The 20,449-nt window shown below is 38.5% G+C and overlaps 1 protein-coding gene across 1 annotated transcript in view; it reads left to right on the top strand.

The window, feature by feature from the left end:
• Positions 1–18,601, top strand: part of LOC139719311 (uncharacterized) — a 43,681-nt gene extending 25,080 nt beyond the window's left edge. Inside the window, exon 3 of the mRNA XM_071630731.1 lies at positions 18,192–18,601. Within this exon, the coding sequence (XP_071486832.1) occupies positions 18,192–18,586 (395 nt within the window). The 3' untranslated portion in view covers positions 18,587–18,601. The remainder of the gene's footprint in view (positions 1–18,191) is intronic.
• Positions 18,602–20,449: the final 1,848 nt, after the last annotated feature.

The raw sequence follows: 20,449 nt of genomic DNA, 5'->3' as shown, positions 1-20,449 counted from the left end.
TATTTATTTATTTATTTATTTATTTATTTATTTATTTATTTGCTTACTTATGTTAGAATCAGGTGAAGTGAAAGTATAAATTGCATCCTGCCAGGCGATAAGCGTTGGTCTAAATTTAGAAACTTTCTCGTCACCCCTGTTCGTGAGCTCAACTTGCGACAGGAGACAAGTCATCGACGTTCGGATTTAGGAATATTCTATAGTCTTAGCGGTCTTTATTAGTAGATTCTTGCAGGAATTTCCTTTTACCACCTGAACTGGGGGAAACGGGGGGAAACTACGAACTTCCTGAATTCAGGAAAACTTTGCGAGAGTCGGTTTTTGGGGTACTCCATCTCTCCGAAACACTGAAAGTCTAGTGCACTTCCGCGACATCACAGGCCTCAGCTCCGCTCCGCGCTCGTTTTGTCGTATCCACAGAAATAAAACGTCACTGCGGAGGAAATATAAAACGAGTAATTGCACCACGAAGGAGAGATCGATGTTCTGATAGGCTGACTTGAATGACTTTTCCTGTGTCATTTAGGGGCCAAACGGTAAACTCATAGGTTTATAGCCAACGAGGAACTATGATGAGTAGAGAAAATTGAACGGAGGAGGAGTAGATGAAGTTACGTGGTCCGGTCGGCGTTTCATTTACCCTCTTCTTCTACGAAAGGTAACTTATGGAATGTAAATGATGCCCGTGAGAGTGAGGAAACTTCACCCACAATATCTTGGTCGAGCTTCAATTCTTCGTAAAAGCAGGAATATTCCAATAGGCACGTGTTCACAGACATGTAAACCTTTATATGCAGTCCACACCAATGCGGTTGTAGCCCATGTGTTTCTATTTCAATCAGATAACCAGAGAAACGAGCTGGATCGAGATCGATTTGAGAGTGCATTATAAAATTTAGATCCAAACTGACATCAATAAAACTAAAGCCAGGCTGACACTTGCACGACTTTTGGCCACGATTTTGTCGTGGCAAGTCGTGACCAAAATTTTGAACATTTCAAAATTCTCATCCCGACATGGCACGCAGGTCACGACGGGTCTACGCACACTTCACGCCAGTTAACGACTAGTTTGCGCACTGGCACGACTCGAGTCGTGCCAATGCGTGCCACAGAATCGTGCAAGTGTCAGCCTGGCTTAACACGCTACATATTCCATGTGTGTAAATGGATTGGTAACGCAAGGACCAATTATTTTGGACAAGTTCAAAAGTTCAAATTTCCCGCAGAATATACACTTCGTTTGCAGGTTTGCCCACACCCAACTCACCACCCAGGGCAAGGGGTTGGCTCAATCGGTAACGCATCTGCCTCCACATCCAAAGGACCTGGGTTCGATTCCCGAGTCTCACTGAGCAATGTTGTGTGTCATCATACCGTCTCCTCTAGTAAGAGGCAAAACACTCTCTCCCTCGGAAAGGACATAGAATGGAGGTCCTGTGTTTGAGAGAGTCACAACTCATGCACGTAAAAGATCCCGCTTCGTTTTATTCATCGCAAAGTGCAAGGTGTTTAACCCGGTGAAGTGGTCCCGCCTTACATCCAACTGCATGGACCCCATGGAAGACCAAGCCGATTACTGTATGGGCTATCCAGGCATCTTCTCAGATAGAAAATTAAACAAACAAACAAACGGACAAACAAACAAACAAACAAACAAACAAACAAACAAACCGGCAGAGAGATGGTGTCAAAATGATATTGAAACGAAAAAGAATTAGATATTGAAATGGAAAAGAATTACCCTAGAAGACTCGGGTAACGGTTTATTAAAAGATATAATCTTGTATAATTTGGCTTTCCGAGAGACACCGACGTAACAACGCATATTATACACTCTAAACCCAAACTGCATGGAAGAGTATAGAAACACACAGGAATTGCTTGCATTCCTAAAATCGAGAAACGAATGGACATCGAAATGTAAAAGTTTATGTGTTTCCCAGGTATAATGAAGTTAGAAATGCCCGAAACGATTATGACAGTCATTTCTTTTTTCTCTCTCTTATGTTTGAAAAGAAATTTACGACGAACTATACCGCAACGTAAAAATTGGGCAAAATCCCAGAAAAAAACAAAACAAGTTGTGATGTGAATGTTATATTGAAAAGCCACAAATTATCAAGAAGCATTTTATAGGTCGAACTTCATCGCACAAAACAACATCTATCATTACGGTGGAGAATGTTTATCGTGATTTCACACTTTAGATTGTTTCACGCTTTGTAATCCATATGTGCTTCTGCAATTTTAAAAGATATCGTAACAAGAAATCAATGACCAATTATTGGCATATTGGCGTTTGTATAACGTAAATCAGTGACAGAAATGCAGGCCATGTATACTATAGGTAGCCAAAAATGACCGTAATGTGATCTCAGCTGCGTACACTGCCATGATCGAATTTTCACTGATGGACACTTTGAATAAAACAATGCTAATCATACGAATTTAGTTTGTTTGTTGTGTGTATGCGTTTTCTTGTGTAAAGTGAATTGAACTAACGTGTTGCAATACCTGTATTGCGTGTACGTTGGTTTGAGGTCATTAGAAAGGAAATAGTATATTTATGGTCATTGATAAAGCAGTGAGAACAACGTTTTATTACCGGAACATGATGAGTTCCTGTGTATAAAAAAGGGGTAAAAATAAACAGGAAAAGAATAAAAAGCGAGGAGGACATAATCAACGCAATAATCAAACAATACAGACCTAAAAGACAAGAAAAAAAGCCACCAAAAACTGTCGAATTCTTCAAAGAATTGTCATCCTTTCTGCAATGCCTGTTTTTCAGGATAGTTCAATCAATTCTTCTATGCTTTAATTAATCATCATTTGACCGCATGATAAGGCTAGCAAAATGACCACGTCTATTATTGTTATAAGTTTTCTGGACTGACCAATTCACTGGTTTGTCAAAAACAGAGCGGAGGGGGAAAGAAAGGGGTGGGATATAGGGGCGGATGATGGAGTGTACAATGTATGAGTAATCCGATGGTCATGACGAAGCTTGAATGTACTCTGGGTAATGCAGAACATCAAATGAAAAATCGTACCGTCATAGCGGCCATATGACTTTGGTATTATTATCGTGGTATCAATTCTTCAGCTCCTGTTTAATTTGGCACTTGCCCAATTCGCCGTATATAGCCTCTCCCTCAAGCAGGCCCTTCACGCGCTGATCGCAGTCCTCACTCGCAGCAAAGTATCCTGGGAATCTTGAGCAGACGTCAACTAGTACATCGCTCGGCCCTGAATTTGATGACGCAAACCTTCAACCTTTAAATCCCAGAAACCACATCAGTCCTGCACTCTTTTTGGAGCTGTGTTCTTTGATTCCCACTACCCATTGTCATTGTTTCACAAAATAGAGTATCAAAAATAGGTCGTTCGTTTATTGTTAAGTTAGATGTTAGTTGTTCATCCATAAGGACTTTGTTGTAGGTTGCAGAATTTTCGGAAGTCTCTTCAACTCCAAGAAATTTGATTTATAGAATCATTGGCAAGATGGGAGTATATCTACCTTTCAATTTGTTCAGAGAATTAACTAGGGATAAAAGAGGTGGTAGTTCATTGAATCTTTTTGTAAAGAATTCTTATTACATCTGCTTACGTCCACGACAGCTTTTTGCCTTTCGATTTACAATGTTTGTTTTCTACTGTGTGTCGTTGAATAGATGTACGGGTGTGGGTTGGAATACTAGAATTTGTGTGTGCTGTATTCCTTTTCTTTCATCGGTTTGATGACGGTCATAACCTATCATTATGATGTATCCAAACGATTTGTTTGAGTTGAAAATTTTTGATTATGATTTAAGGAATACAACGCTGATATTCAAGTTACCATATATCAAAACCTGCTTTAGGCAAAGGAGTTTTAGTTATCAAGGTCCAAAATTATGGAATACATTGCCAACATGCGTAAAACAGCAAACAATTTTTAGCGGTTATAGACGGAGTTTGAATTTGTATCTGACACCACAGTGATATTGTACCCATTCCACATCTTCTTTTTTTTTTCAAGTAAACCAAGCATGTATTTTTTTTTAATGTAAATATTTTTTTTTCTAATTTTGTTCTGATTTGTTTCATCTAATTGTATTTTGTATATATGTTTCATGTACATGTGTATATGTTTTGAAAAAAAAAAGTATGTCATTTTTACCTCATGATGCACGGACATGAGGAAGAACAGCCGTCTGGCTGAATCATGTGCCGTGTTGAAATAAATAAATGAAATGAAATGAAATGAAATGTAAAATCCAACGAATTCATGAAAAGCATGTTGCATACAGAACAACATAATATAAGCCCACGCTAGATTTCCCTCAGGGCCTCCACATCACAGCAATTCAAAATTACTCACTGTGTCCAATTGCAGTTGTTGCATGCAAGAAAGAAACGTCATGGTTGAATATTGGGCAAAGTCTTTAGAGATTTATGATCCTAGCGGTGTGCTTATATACGACGAACACGAATGAGCTAGCACATGACACGTGACGCACGGCAATAATCATGATTCATTCCAGCTCTTGAAAGGGTCGTGACATACGTGAAAGTTAAAAAAAAAATCACTGGAAACCATGGACACGCGCACTCAGCCCCTTTTCTACGACAATGACAATGGAACAATAGCTATACAGGGCGAGCGTATCACTTCGCTCACTTCTGTGCGTTTCTTCCCGAGCGATATACCAGCTTCACAAATGAAGAGAGTAGTTGCACAGTACTATCATTTATTATTATTATTTTTTTAAAGAGATAATCGGCGAGCAAATGACCTGCATGTCTTACCGTCGAGACGTCTGCAAAATATTTGGATGTTCTTGGAGAATTCGAGAACACCGGAAATGAAAATCCCGCGTCTCAAGATTTCCAAACGAAGAAATCCTTTGGCTGGCGCACGTAGGAAAACAAAGAGCGAAAAATCCGCGTCACGTTTTACTCAACGAAGGACTCATCAACACAGATCGAGCCAGCCACACAATGCCATGTACATTTGCTGTTTCCTTTTGTTTTCATGTCAAGGACCCCGTTTTTGATGGCCTATTTCTCATTCACAGTAGATGGTGGTGGTGATGATGATGATGATGATGATAATGATGATGATAGTGATGATGATGATGTTGTTGTTGTTGTTGTTGTGGTGGTGGTGTTGTTATTGTTGTTGTTGTTGTTGTTGGTGGTGTTGATGAAGAAAGAGAATGAGAGGACGCATAAGAAAAATCTAAAAGAGAGACGGGAAGGAAAAGACGAAAGAACGAATAAGAAGAAGAGACGAGGAACAAGAAAAAAGACAAATTTAACAAGATGTATTTATGAATTAAGACACTGATAGAGTAGCTGAAATTAACGTTCAGTTAAATGACGTATAGGCCTATTAGTAGTCCGAGTATTTTATGTGTATATCCGACAGTGATTGGACTGGTTAAATTTCTTCCTGAATAATCTGAATATGTTTATCTATGAGGTCGAAATTCCCACAAACCATCGTTAGACTGACAGCTAAGAAACTCTGACCGGATACGATGTTCCATATAACACAACACATAAAATATGGACATGATAATAGGTTACCATGACAACTTCAGGGTCGTTGCTCTTTCTTGGTTTTTGTGGAAGCGATGAATATTGCGTGCAGCATGCAGAAGAGATCTAATCAATAACAAGTTTGTTTGATTGCTGTTTGGTGACGAGTTCTAGGAAAAGAAGTGCTTGGTTGCCTCTTTTCCCAATATCTGAAGAACACCACAGTTATTACCACTATAGGATACGCCATTTTCTTTTTTGTACATGTACTTACTAATTCTTAGACTTTATGATATTATTGTTTACGCTGCACTGCATGCGTGGACACGTTTTTTGTTTTTCTTAGATATTTCACTGGTGCCTCGGGGCTCGATAAGAATTCGTCACAATGATTTCGCACTTCGTCGTTAGACTTATGTACTATTGTGTCTTTTTGGTATATCTTTCATGACAGTCGAATAGCGTGAATGAATAATGTTCGTGCCCACGACTCTGGCCAATTTACAACTTTGAAGTGTTCAAGTGTTCAAGGAATTGTTAACTTTGATGCATTGTTTTTGCGTCTAACTTTAACGGGAACTATAATGTTACAGTTGAACTCCCTATCACAAATACTGTTGAGTGTTTCCTAGTAAAATCACAATTTAAGTCGGGGGGGGGGTGGAGAAAATGGCGTATTTTCTTCTCACATCATACAAAAATTCAATTGCCCTTTTCCCCGCTTATCACACAGCGCAATTAAACAGAATAGTTGCGGAGTCATTGCATCAAACATGAAAAGACAAAACAAAGCTCAGTCATTTAATTATTCATCATCCCCAGCCGATGAAAGTTTTTAGTATCAAAACATAAGTTACAGGAAATCAAAGTTGCTTATGTTTTCCTTCAGTACTGATTTCCATCGCAGTCACATATAATATTGATTATAATTAGATTAGACAATGATGTCATGGTCTCATAAATCTTCCATTTGTGAAAAGAAATATTCAATAATTGTTCTTTTAATTTTTACCATGATTTCGTGAAAAAACCGTCCTGTCATGCCTGTAGGAATGTTAGGATTTATGACGTTGTGAAGGGAGAGGGTCCTATGATGTTGAATAATTTCAGGAGGAATAATGCATGAAAGGTATTGAGAAATGAAAACATCGCACGCCTAATGTGCGTAACTGGAGATTGTGACAGACATCGCTTATCTGACCCCTCCCCCCCCCCCCAAAAAAAAAAAGAAGAAAAAAGACACACACAATACAATACAAAACAGATCCGTAAAAGGCAAATCCAATTTGTGATTTGAAACACTGCATTTCTCTTTTAAACCTGTTGCTTGATACGGAACAGTGTGAACTATGAAGGCCTACTATAGATGTTGCAAGTTTTAGTGCTGTATAGGACGCAAGTTGCTTATGGAGGAGATAGTTTGCTACACACGACGCACACAGTTTACATCTTTGGCATGTCACTCTATCAACAGTTAATTTTTTTTCTATCAATTCAAACTAAATTATTGACGAGAAGTAGAGACAGACAGAGAGAGATATAGAAAATGAGATAGGAGAGAGGGAGAGAGAGAGAGGGGGAGACTTTAGGTTCACGAGAACAGGCGCATGTCTATCGAGTAATTATGCAAGGATTAAGAAAAGATTTGAAAAGGGGATTAGAGCTCTTTGCAGAGTGAATAATGGTAGGATTGGCGCAAACGGATGACTGGTCGAGCTTTTCACTTTTTCTAGGTGAGAGTTCGATATAATAGATTCTTAGTCATGTACCAAAAGGTCCCATAGAAATCATTCGGCTAAACACAACCGGCACTGACATCGGGCAGTTAGCAGTACGATAGGGGGAAATTAGATGAATGACGAACTGTTTATAGATCTATATGAGCATATAAATTGGTCGTGTAAGACCAAGTAAAAGCGCGCGAAGTGATGCTTCCATAACGAAGTAATCTAACACATCCTTCAGCGACCACGGCAGTCGAGCAATCATGTTTTGTCCGCTCAATTTCTCATAAAGCATGGACATAATTTGGGCCCTTTAGCTCCCACTGTCCTGAATTTGAACCGCCCCAGATGCTGAAAATTACAATGAATACACATGAAGGGAGCGTTTATCATCACCACAATATAATTATGTTGCAAAATGCATGTTTGCGCTTTCCCCACAAGGGGATTATCACGGATAATGATTCATTGCTTGAAACAGATAATCCCCTGCCTGCCACATCGGCTTATATCCATCAACAATCGAATAGTCTGTATTCCACAAAACATCATTATGAACATTATGAAAGTTAAGAACATAATTCGCTGATACCACTATATGCTAAAAAGAATGAGAATATGAATTCGAGTCATTACGTTATTTTTTAACATAATATTCTGTGTCACATTCACGACATACGCGCCCTGCTTTAGTTTCTCCTGTTCAATCATTCCCTCGTTGATGAAGATCCCTCAATGAAACTTAGTTATTTATATGCACAAGTAAATTCAATAGCACCAACGAGTAAAAGTAGCTTTAAATACACATACACACACACACAGAAAGAGATTTCTCATATTACTTTTGTTTCAAATGCACTTACGACCTCTTGCCTCATCCCATTTCATGGTGAATGAATAAAAATGATAACCATGTTCCTAACCAGATGTTTGGTGTTTTTTTCTTAATTAATTTTCAACCCGATATCCATTTACTATACTTAAGTAAATTATGATCCAAGTATACCGTCATCGTTTTATTCAGTCTTTCGCTATTATTTTGTATGTAGTTTGCAATGAAAACAATGAAAGATTAGGAGAAAATACGTTCCCGTGTTCATCTTCTCACAACACCTTATAAAACTAATACTGATATTGTACACAAACAAGTTACCAACGGTACAAATAGAAGTAAAAGGACATGAGAAAACTTGTAAAACAGAAATCCACAAACTGAAATATCGTGTTACGAACCGAAATAATCAGTGCAATTATTCGTCATCCGGAAAAACTGAAAAATGTGTGATAAATCTGTCATTTGGAGACTTAAGTGTGATAGAAGGTGATAGAATGTCGCGAAGTGTGAGTGCGGGACGATATAGCGTCAACATGTTTCCAGGTTCGAAAGGAAGCCCTGAACTATTCTTAGCGCCAGATTGACAACAGGGGGAAAACTTTGTAAAAGAGAAAAAAAAACATACTTAAGAAGGAGCACTCGATCGTCTGTAAAAGATTCTCGCCACTCACACCAAATAAAATAAATCGTACCTTCCTCCAAGCATCGTTAGAATCGTGTACAGTTAAGGAAGTCATAGCTGCAGATAATTATGGCATACGAAAATGTTCATGCTATAATGCTAACATGAATGCTAATAACAATAAACAGGGTAATGATGATGATAATAATTATTCATTGCTATCATTATAAATGTTGCTACTATTGCAATTAGTATCGTCATTATTATTATTATCGTTATCATTATTAAACTACTAACTATAGAATAACAATAATATACATTTTAACTGTGATGATGATTATAATGATGAAAGTTGTCTTACTTACAGACTGTTACCTCTTCAAAACGTTCGTCTACACAGTTTCATAGGTCAAAGAGATAATGTGCATGCGTTCAAACATCTGGTCCATGAAAGATGGACAATGTTAACAAAGAGGGACTCGAACTCGTGACCATCTGACTGTGTTTAAAATAATCAGTGTTTTATACACTGTATATAACACGGTGACCACTGTGCTTTATGCGAGATGGCTCACAAAGTGTGAACACATTTTACACTATAGGAAATGGATCAAAGTCACAGTGATATGACTGTAGAAATTGTAGCATGACTATTCATGAATTCTCTTTTTTTCGCAGCCCAATATAGAGATGAGACTTAGTAGAGTTAACATCCCATCTTTTGCCACCAGCTCTGCGAAACGTAATATCATGTACAGTACAAATTTACGAACACCGTAAATAGATTATTGTGGCGCTTCACTTTACAAACACTACTTTGATGCTAGGTTGTACCTTATTCAGTCGAGTGAAAACCGTTAGAAAAAAACCAAACTTGATTTTTGGATGTCAAACTACGAAGATGTCTGAATTTAAACTTGTTTACTTGGTAACTTGTTACCCGCTCATATTTTGTTGAAAATGAAATTAAAAATTAATAAATGAGTAAAGGAACATCCTTGTTAACACATGCTGGTCATTATGTGATGAAATATATGGAAATGGACCATCGTTTTTGGATGATTAGTTTGTTGGCTCAGGGAGAAATTCGATTATTGTTATTTGCTGTTGCAATGTACGCAATCGCGGCTTTTTTGTCCCCGCTAATTGAGTTGTTAATTTGCGAAGTTTTTTCTTCGCGCGAGAAATACCAAGGAAGTTGGCGGTTAATTGGCGCTAATCCGCCTCCCACGTCAACGCATTCCTTTTCTCTCAACAGCACTTCATAAACGCTTTGTGAATATCAACAGGCTTCGTTAATGATGTGTTTCCTCAAAATATGCAACAATTGTTTCTCCCGCAAAGGAGAGGAAGAAAAAAAAAGCATTTTGGTGGGAACAGCCTGTCATCGCTGAATATGCAACCGCCTGACAGAAATACTTTGGAGATGCTATCTCGTTTTCCATCTTCACACAATATTATACTTGGTGAGCTGTCACAATTCAGAGTCTGTAAAGTTTTTTTCCTTGAAAAACGGGAGCTGTTTATTTATGTCACGGGCAAACTGCTAAGACTTTTAATTGTACGAATGTAATCATCATTGCTCACACATTTCTCACTTTACCCTCTCTTCTCTTTTCGTCTGTTCATCTGTATTTCTGTTCCTCTCTGTCTTTCTGTTTTTCTGCCTTTCACTGACTCTTTCTCTCTCACAAGCGTGTGCACAATCAAGTGATGGCTGCATGATTATTTCCGAATTGAATATTATTTTTCCGTCATCATTTTCTAAATTCACGAAAAGATCCACTGCTCCAATTAGCGCGCTATAAGGTTCCCTCCCCAGAGCCAATGTGCAAATTACCACATTACCAATAATCTCTTTATTTTCACTCTCAGGTAGCATACAATGTGTTTCCAATGACGAAATTGTCAGAAAAAAACCCTGTGATTCATATATGCAAATAATGCACTCACTTGTGCTATATCGTGCAAAAGGTTTCGAGGAGAATAATTCTCTTTTGAAGGCATCTTGTGAATTCCAACAAAAGAGGAAATAAACGAATCCAAGAAGCTGTTTTCATATTTCCAAACGAACCCTAATGTCATATTAATATCATCCTCGTTATACAAGGAACGATTAATTCTAAGCATACATAAGTCGTTTCACTGAGTGACCGGAAACGGCTCTATCGAGCTAACATGACACAACTTCTTTAATAGACAGTACATGTAATTGGTAAAATCTTTAATCTTGTTTGATTTCTCGGTTAATTGCCGTTTCTTTTATGTTTTCATTTCACAGTTTCAGAAACAGAAGGCAAATTGCCATTTCTTTTATGTTTTTTATTTCACAGTTTCAGAAACAGAAGGCAAAATGACTAATCATATGGTTTGTAGGCCTCTGAGGGTGCATTGGGGGGATTTATTTCATTTCCACCAAGGTACAAATGTACTTTTTTTTTTACAGAACTATGTAATCAATCTTTGTATTGTTGTTGCTAGAAACGAGAGAAATTCAATTCAATTCACTTCAGTTCGGTTCAATTCAATTCAATTCAATTCAATTCAATTCAATTCAATTTAATTCAATTTAATTCAATTCAATTCAATTCAATTCAATTCAATTCAATTCAATTCAATTCAATTCAATTCAATTCAATTCAATTCAGTTCCTTTCCATTCAATTCAATCTGATGTTAGGCTACTTTGTGAGTGATTATAATTTTGACGTCTCGACGGTACAGTTCAGTTCAATGATATCATGGGAACTATTGCAGCAAATCTAATCCACCCATACTTAAAAAAAAAATCTGAAAAAGCCCTCAAAACGTTATTTTTTCTCGAGGCCATTCTTATCAATTACAATGCAAGGGCATGAAAACACATAAGCGGCTAATATCCGCCACCTCTTCCTGAAACTCTTGACGTTAACGCCACTGCAAAAACAACCACCGTTTACCGAATAAGCACTTGGACTGCCCCGTTGTACCAACTTTGAATTGATTCAAAATAAAAGACTCAAACGACACAAGGAGGTATACTGATAATGGGCAATAACAATCGGAGAGTAATCTGCTCACCAGAATGTATATACAGCCATTGTGGCGATATCCCAGGGTATAGGTGGGAGGGGATCACCTTCATGCATATGCTTACTATGGAATAAAGAGAACTTATACTTCATCAACGAGAGGTATCATGGGAATCGTTCATAAAAGGTTGGCGCACACCTGAACTCATAAGTTGTAACCAACGAATAAAGTTAACTTGTGTAACATCTTGAATAGAAATTACAACAAGAAAATCAATGATGATAATCATTGAAACCATTAAAGCGAGCAGTACATCGCTCTAAGCTAGAATTTATAATGGGGTTAATGATACACGAGCATGTTTGAAAGATACACTACAAGATAAACTTAAAATTTACTTTCCAAATGGTTGTACATCTTTACGCTATAGCTTGACACGACCTCAAAAGAAGAGATTGAAATCACATTTCGCATGCGCGCGAATCAGACTGAAATTTAAATATGATACCGATTTGGTAAATAGGGACTACATATGACGAAACAAAATATGCAGGAATTTCTGTCTTCATCTCACTGTCAATCCAGGGGGCATTTCATGAAACATTTTGTCCGACAAGTTGTCGGACAAATTGGGCTCTCAGCCAATCGGATGCAAGTATTTCAATAGCTTGTAACAGTTTGTCAGAAAAATATCCGACCAAAATGCTTCATGAAATGCCCCCCTGATCTCTGCTATAATTGATTGACTTTGCAATCTTGAAAATCAATTCTTGATCCTTTTTCCATGCGTTGGTAGCTAAGTGATATTGATGCTAATCTTTCTTTTGATCAATTGACAATAAGGCATGAGTACATATTGCTTGAACATCAAGAAATGCAAATTTAGAAATAGTGATGGTTTGAGCAAATAACCGTCTTGAATCTATTCGGAACTCCAATGAGAATAGTTTAGAATTTCCCGTCTGGTAACCGCATTGTTCTTGCAACATTTTTTAAGTTTGGGACTTTTGATCGAGCTCTTCGGAAATTTGGCCACTCACACGAAATTGTAGGAAACAAATGAATAAACAAACAAACAAACAAAGCCCGCTGAAACTAAACTTACATCTTGCATTCTTAGACCAAAGTCACCAGATATCACGATTATCGAATTAAATGAAGGCAGTTCCAGGGTCACGATTTCACCTAGTGACACCCTGCCACTATCCTCTCATTTCTAATTTGGACAGATTCACCTTGAAAGAAGCTGACCCTGGTCAGAAAATCTGGCCAAATAATCTCTTAATTTATCTAAGGAAGACCAAATACAGCACACACGACTCAGGAAAGTGGCCTTTCCCGATCGTCCAGACTTATACGTAACGCCTCTTCCGAGTACAAACAGCACGCGCCAGACAAAGAATGAATTATAAAAGAAAATAGGGAAACAAAAAACAAAATCTTCCGGTCAGTACAAAACCACGTCAGCTTAAAAAAAAAAAAAAGCAAAAAGGGAGAGAGAAACCGTACGCGACCATCCGCAGCAAAGGTTACTCGTAGCACGCTTATTTTTACCCCATCGACAAAGACTTTTAATGGGTTTCCGAATGACTATTGTTATGATGCCAGCGTTGACCCTTCGTTCTAAGAAAAATCATAAAAATGTTCGGTTCCTTTTCAATCGGTCAGCTCTTGCGTGATAAGCATTGAATACACCACGTTTGTTTGCATCACAATGAATATAGGCCTCAAAATGTGTGCATAATAGGCATGTGGAGCGGAGGTATAAAATGACGTCGAGGTGTGAAATACCTCGCGGGTGGTCGAGTTCGAGACGGATTTTGGTCGCAATTTTATTGGATTGTTGTGATGAGTCAAGGGCAGTGAATAGGCCTTCTGTTTTGCCTTTGTTTTCGGAAGGTCAACTCGAGGTCCCTACCGTCATTCTGGCGTAGGCGACTCAAAAGGCCCGAAACCCCTTCCTTCCGCCGACTCACGGAAAAGCAGTGGTCATGAAAACGATCAAACATAATTATTATTATTTCTCTATCTTCTCATCTTGTAATTTCATGGAAGAGCCCCCCCCCCAAAAAAAAAAACAACAACAACAACAACAACCCACAAACAAATAAACAAACAAACAAACAAACACGACAAAATCAATAATAGTAGTAACGATCAATATTGTGGAAAAAAAAACAGTAAATGGGATTTAAGCGCCTCCATGGCGATTTTTTTTTTATCCTTCTGTCTTTTAACAACGGCTCATAATTAGGAGATATATTTAAAGACCTCATTAACACGTTTAAGAAAGAAGATAAACACAAGAAATTATTGGTCCTCTTAAAAAGCAGCAGCTCTCCTGCATCGAGCGGCTTGTGTGTCTGTGTTTTGTTTTTTTATGAAATGGCTTATAACACTTGTAGAGGGACTAATGATATGAAAAAATCTGACGGAAGTTCTTTGTCGTTGTGCAATCTTATAATATACTGCATCTATGTACATATGTATTAGGTCCTATGTAGCCTTTTTGGTCGGCAAATTAATTCTCTTCTTCAGCAGGTGCCTATTCTAGTGATTAAGACGGTCATCACTATTGATTTGTGCCCAAAATGAGACGCTCAATCGGTCTTTTTTTTAAATGTTTTATTTTCACCAAGACATCTCATAAACCGCCACTGTTGCAGTAACAACTCAAACGACATCGCATCTTATTCCCCATGAGCGATGGTATTGAAAGTCTTTTTTTTAAAAACAAATTCTTCTTTTTCCCTCTGTATAATGGCTAATTTTTTTTTTCCGGATAGCAGCACAAAGGATCACTTTCGTTTTGTGCAACAGAAATCACAATCAGCGGCAAACCTTGCGAATCCATTTCTTTAAGTCTTGTGTGGAATCATTTCATCGCTAGTCAACCTTGGCATGTTAGTTGGCAACCTTCCTCAAGTTATTTCTGTACGTTTCGAATATATTCTGTTATCTGCCGACAAAGCAAATCAACTCTATCAACATTCTAAACATGACTCTGTTGCTGTTGTTTTTCACCCTCAGAGAAGTCAATATTGTTGAATAGTTCTTTGACGTCACAAATAAACAGCAAAATCCGAGGAGCAAACATCGACATTTCGAGATTGTACTGTATATACAGCTAGTCTGTCAAAAAGATTTGCAGAATAATGTTATGTAATCACATATATTTTCCTTGTGTTGTGCTAATATTCAGTGTATAGCCAGCGTTGTTGCCTAAACACTGAGTACCTTATTTTAAACAATGTCAGATCATTTTATTATCCCAAAGCGTGACTCACTAATTGTTTCTTTGCCAATGAGTAAATGACACAACCCTAAAAGCTGCTGACCCTTTATTGTATATCTAAACTTGACACCTGTTGTTTGGAGATTCTGGAATTTCAAAACAAAGTATCGCTTCGTTCTCAAAGATCAATAAAAAAAAAAAAGAATAGCTCGAATCAAACACATGTTATCAAAACACACACAAACACACACAGATACATGCACTAAATGTTCGCTTTATACTGGCACGTGCCAACCCTTACGGCTGACCTTTGATCCTGATCGCTCAACCGTATGCCAATACCCGCACTTCCTGATATCTTGAGAAACGCGGCACGACTCGCGTTATTTAAATCGGACCCAAGCACAAGACAATAATCATTACAACGTTGAGTAGCGAAACTGTGCAGTACACCAGCTACGCTATATTCAGTGAAAGTGATTTCGGTGTGTTGTGGACTTTGATGTCATTTTGAAGCCGAAATCTAACTGATCTGAAGCATTAGGTTTGCTTCATCGAACGGTGACACTGGAATAACTCTTGGGGTACATGATAAAGGTAAGAATCGAGGAACATTGGTTGAACCACCGCTGTTTAGGTCTACGTCTTGCGCGTTTCATCGAGGTACACCATTAAAACTAACGGCGCCCAATCTGGTACGCTTCGGTACTTATCCCATTCGGGATGACTTTCAGTGCATGTAGTAGTGGTGCCAGATTTTCAGGTGACTGAATACAGATGGTTTATTCGATTTGCGGTAGCGCATCGTCCACCACACGATGAATCTGATTTGAAAGACAAGATCCCTTGATTGTATTGAGAGGCCTTGTTGTCCTTAATTATCTGAAAAGGTGCGAACTGCCGCTGTATTGTATTTTGTCTTTTACGCTCTCTGGACACTGACCCTTTCGTTGGCTGGGTCAACATTCGCTGCATCTCCCTTCGGCTTTGTTTTGCCCCATTTATTTTCTCTGACTTTTTTCTCTCTTTAGTTGTTGTTGTTGTTTGAATTACGATACTCAAAACATTACTCCTTGTTCACGTCGTGTAGTGCTTTGCTTCCTTTCAGTCCGTGCTTTGTATTGTATTATTGATAATATGTGGACCAAATCGGTAGAGAAATAACTGGAAATAATTTCACGCTGAACTGCACTGAAGGCTCGAGCCATCTTCATTGAATGTCGTAGCCCACGAGAATCCGATGGATCATGTGCAAATTCTGTATTGTTTTCAAAAGTCTTGTGAGGAACACTGGCTAAATGCAGATTCCGTAGGTGCATTTTAGATTTGACCCCAGGGTAAAGGATAGAATTTAAATATTGATATACTATGCCGGGCTTTTCACTCCCCTGGCCTGCTATGTTACACAGCGCGTAAAGATTTCTATCGTGCATGATTGCCTACATCTGTTAGCCTATATATGCTATGCAAAGCGTCTTCTTTGCTGTCGAAGAATCAAATGCCATTCCCAATGCAGGGTGAGAGAATAAACTGAGTTGCTGAATGAATTTTCATAATCTCCATGATGGGGAAAGAGTTCTTGTTTTTACCCCCACAAAAAAGAAGAGAAAAGAAAATGATATTGTACATGAATGGAAATAACAATTCCAACCATGTACGTTGCTTTGATATTGATTATCTAGGGTAGTAGAATGAGAAAATTGAAAATGGTGTCTGCTACACGTATGTGTAAGGATGAGAGTTATCATTCAGGATTGTGTACAGAATGGACTTTTTTCCAAAGGCGCTGCATCGTGGCACCATTTAGATGTTTACTATTTTCTTGTCGTGTACCCCTCTTTACTTAGCCACTTGTGGGAATTCTGTCTCACGCAGCAAACATAACACAGTTGATTCAATACTAACGATTGCATTTTGAGGTAACTGTTGAATCACGAGCTTCTAAAAATAGTTAAACTTGGCCGCGTACAGGCTGTTTTCAACTCTTCTTTATTTTCTTTCTTGGGCAGCGTTCCAGGAGAAACCTCGTGGCGGGGAACATTTTTCCCTGTTTTCATTGTTGTCTGTTATGTACCTAGCATGGTTTCTACTACACACATCAGATGGTGTAAAACTTTGGTGACTCAAACCGAGGCTACATCATTATTATACTCCCATATATTCCCAATGAAATTTGTAGTTTGAAATGTATAAAGCGTGAAGATTTTGTTTCTCTAGACATTGGCGGTAAATACTGCGTGTCTCATTATTACAGGAGATGTTGACTTGAAGCGCGAGAGATGTGTTAATTTACATTCAGGTATAAGGGCACATGCGTATGTTTGAGGGTCCCGACAGTATATCTGATATAAATGTCAAGGTAAATGTCTCAAAATATTGTATCAGATTGTATGTATTGAGACAAACTTCAACAAGATCGAGAGCATTGCGTTTACTACAGCAAACGGAATATACAACTCCTCTTTGATACGGTGACACGGTGACAATCGGGGGGGGGGGGGGGCAGGGGTTCAATTGAAATGTAATAATCGCCACGATGGAAATTACTACAGCACTCCCGTTATAACAAACACGGCTATAACGAAATTCTGGTTACTGAAGTAAAGATTCAGGCAGCAACATTATGCGTTCTATCTTTTTTTATCGTTTATTTGTTCGGGTATAACGATTGGATATAACGAAAGAAAACTGCCGGTCCCGAGGACTTCGTTAGAATGGGAGTCCACTCTGTTCTTGGTTTGCTTGTGATAAATTAATGGGCAAAGAGAGAAAGAGGAATGCAACATTTTAATCGGAAACTGATGAATTCAATAATATGATGCGTCTTATCAGACAATATACTGGCGTTGCAATAATATGCAAAGAGAAATAAAGAGTTAGCGACATTAATGATAACTCCAAGGCAATTAAAGTACAGGTGAATATTGGTGGCGAAACATTGGCTAGACCCCATTCTTCGTTTCGGCGTCAAATCATCAAGATTTTCAAAGCGTGTCAGGATAAGCTGTTCCACATGGCGGGGCAAGGACGTGTCTATGGCGCCACGCATCTGGTTAGTTAAACTCTTGAGCTGATTAGAGTATAATAAACAAAAAAGAAATAACAGAAACCTCTAGAAAGCTCATGGGGGTCAGAGATTTTCAAATGACATTGCCAATGTTTCGATGTAGCAATTCACGGTAAAAAATCACACACAACATCGTAACTCTTTTCTTTTCTCTTTTGTTCCGTACAGCGATCAGTCAAATAGAAGAGGACACTGCTGAAGACGCTGGAAGTCCGAAGAAAGGGAAGAAAGAGAAGGTGAAAAAACAGAAAAGTAAGAAAAAGAAGGACAAGAAGGAGAACGAGGAGGAGGACGACGACAACGAAGGGAAAGAGGAGAAAAAACGAAAGAAGAGCAAAAAGAAAGGCAAAAAGGACGAAGAGGAAAACGAATTGGAGAGCTACGAAGACCTAGAGAAGGAGGAGAAAAAAGGAAAGAAGAGCAAAAAGAAAGACAAGAAGAAAGACAAGGAGAACAGAGAGGAAGACGGTGACGAAGAAAAAGAGGACAAAAAGGGAAAGAAGGGCAAAAAGAAGGACAAGAAGAAAGATAAGAAGGACAAGGACAAAGGAAAGAAAGGGTAAAGACTTTGATTTGTATTTCTTGGGATCTTGTAATCCTTAATCTTGCTGTCGCCGTGTTGCCAGAGAGATTTTACGGTCTTACCTTGGATTATAATCATGTCAATGAGTTAGATTTGTTCGAGTAAGTTACCTAAGGAAATGGGATGTACTAGTATTTTTTGTTTGTTTGTAAACGTTTCCACACAACAAGGCTAGTTTGATGGTGAACATTGATAGTTTTTAGTGTCCTCTGTGGGTATTAAACAACCCACTCACGCTTTGATGAACCAGCGGTGCAGGACCTCCGCGCGCGTGCGCACATACACACAGACACACACATGCACTCACAACACACACATACAGGGTTGAGTCAATATATAGATTTTAATGCAAGGCCCCTAACTCTCCATCGTCACTTTGCAGTTTAGCGGTGCTGCTAAGTGGGACACTTATCACCCATCGGTGGCTGAGATCGTGGCATACAACTTTATCCGTATGAACTGCTGTGAACTAACTTAATATTTGGAGAAAGTGAAGATGATGTGATAACTGTTTTGCACTTCAAGTCTGTAAACCAAGCCGGGGATTTATACCACACGTCTTTCGCTGCATCTATTTCCATTTACTGTAGGAAGAAAGACATCGAAGTGGAACCGTCTATGATATCTAATGGAGCAAACTGTCTAGGTAAGTGCATGGATTCAAATGCTTTTTTTTTTTATTAAACATTTCCATTCTCTTGTTCTTTTTTCCCTTTTTTTTTAAATCAGTCTGTCATTAGGTTATCATCGCAATGTTGCACGAGCGTTTTGCTTGAATCTTTGTTTCCTCCGCCACCGTCTTGTTAACCCCGAGGAAGATCTATTTCGAGAGGCCCCCTTGTATATTTTTTTCATAGGCATGTGATACTGTGCTCTACGAAAATAGGATCAGGATATAGTTATAGACTCCATTGATATACATTAACAAACATTGCCACTTTTAAGGTACCTGCGCTTCTATCAGTGGTGATACCTCATGACAGTTGCGTCCTTTTCATTCATATGGAGGCCTAACTCCGTCCGGCCTGCTATACATAGCGATAGGCTGCTATTTCGACGTCTCCTTGTGTTTGCTACATTTTGCACGACATCTCTGATTTTAAAGGGGGAAAATAACAGTGATAATAATATATCATTCTTTTAAGTTCGATTGCCTATATGGTGTTAAGGAGACATTTCAACAATGGTTTTGCTAAGCAACACGTTGAAGAACAATTGTGACCGTTTATTATTACTAATTATTATTATTATCATTATTATTATTACTATTATTATTATTATTATTATTATTATTATTATTATTATTATTATTGTTGTTGTTGTTGTTGAATGCACTTTGTAAAACAACTTGGGATGTCAGCGAATTTTGGCCATAAAAATTTTGGTACCAGGCTCTTGTTCTAAAGTCTGCATATAAGTTGGTGCCCATTCATCTTCGTGGTGACTTTTTAGTAATTATCGACGTTTTAAAGTGCGAGAAATAGTCACGAGGGGTTTTCCTGCCCACTCAGAACCTTTCACTCTCTTGCGGTAGCGGTCTTTGGGGGTTTCATGGTCGCGGGGAGGAGGGGGGGGGGGGGGGGGGAGACGGGGGTTGTCGGATGCGCGACTCCAAAAATAAGAATGGTCTCCAGGAGAGATTGAAACTACTTTTGACAGGCCACGAATTAAGGAGGAAATGTGGAAGTACCTGTACATGCAGTACAGTGGAAGTAGAGTTCAGGGCCATTTGACTCGTCACCCCTTTAACTGCTCAGAGGGGTGAGAAAGATGAAGTGTTGTATTAAAGTATCAAGAAGAGAGATGAGACGGAGAGAAAAGATAGAGAGATAGTCATTATGGA

Source organism: Diadema antillarum, unplaced genomic scaffold, assembly GCF_040938485.1.
Source record: "Diadema antillarum isolate AM-2024a unplaced genomic scaffold, OU_Dant_1.0 scf00000108, whole genome shotgun sequence".
NCBI classification, from domain to species: domain Eukaryota; kingdom Metazoa; phylum Echinodermata; class Echinoidea; order Diadematoida; family Diadematidae; genus Diadema; species Diadema antillarum.
Note: the sequence above shows the minus strand (reverse complement) of the source record. Positions and strands in the feature narration are given on the sequence as shown.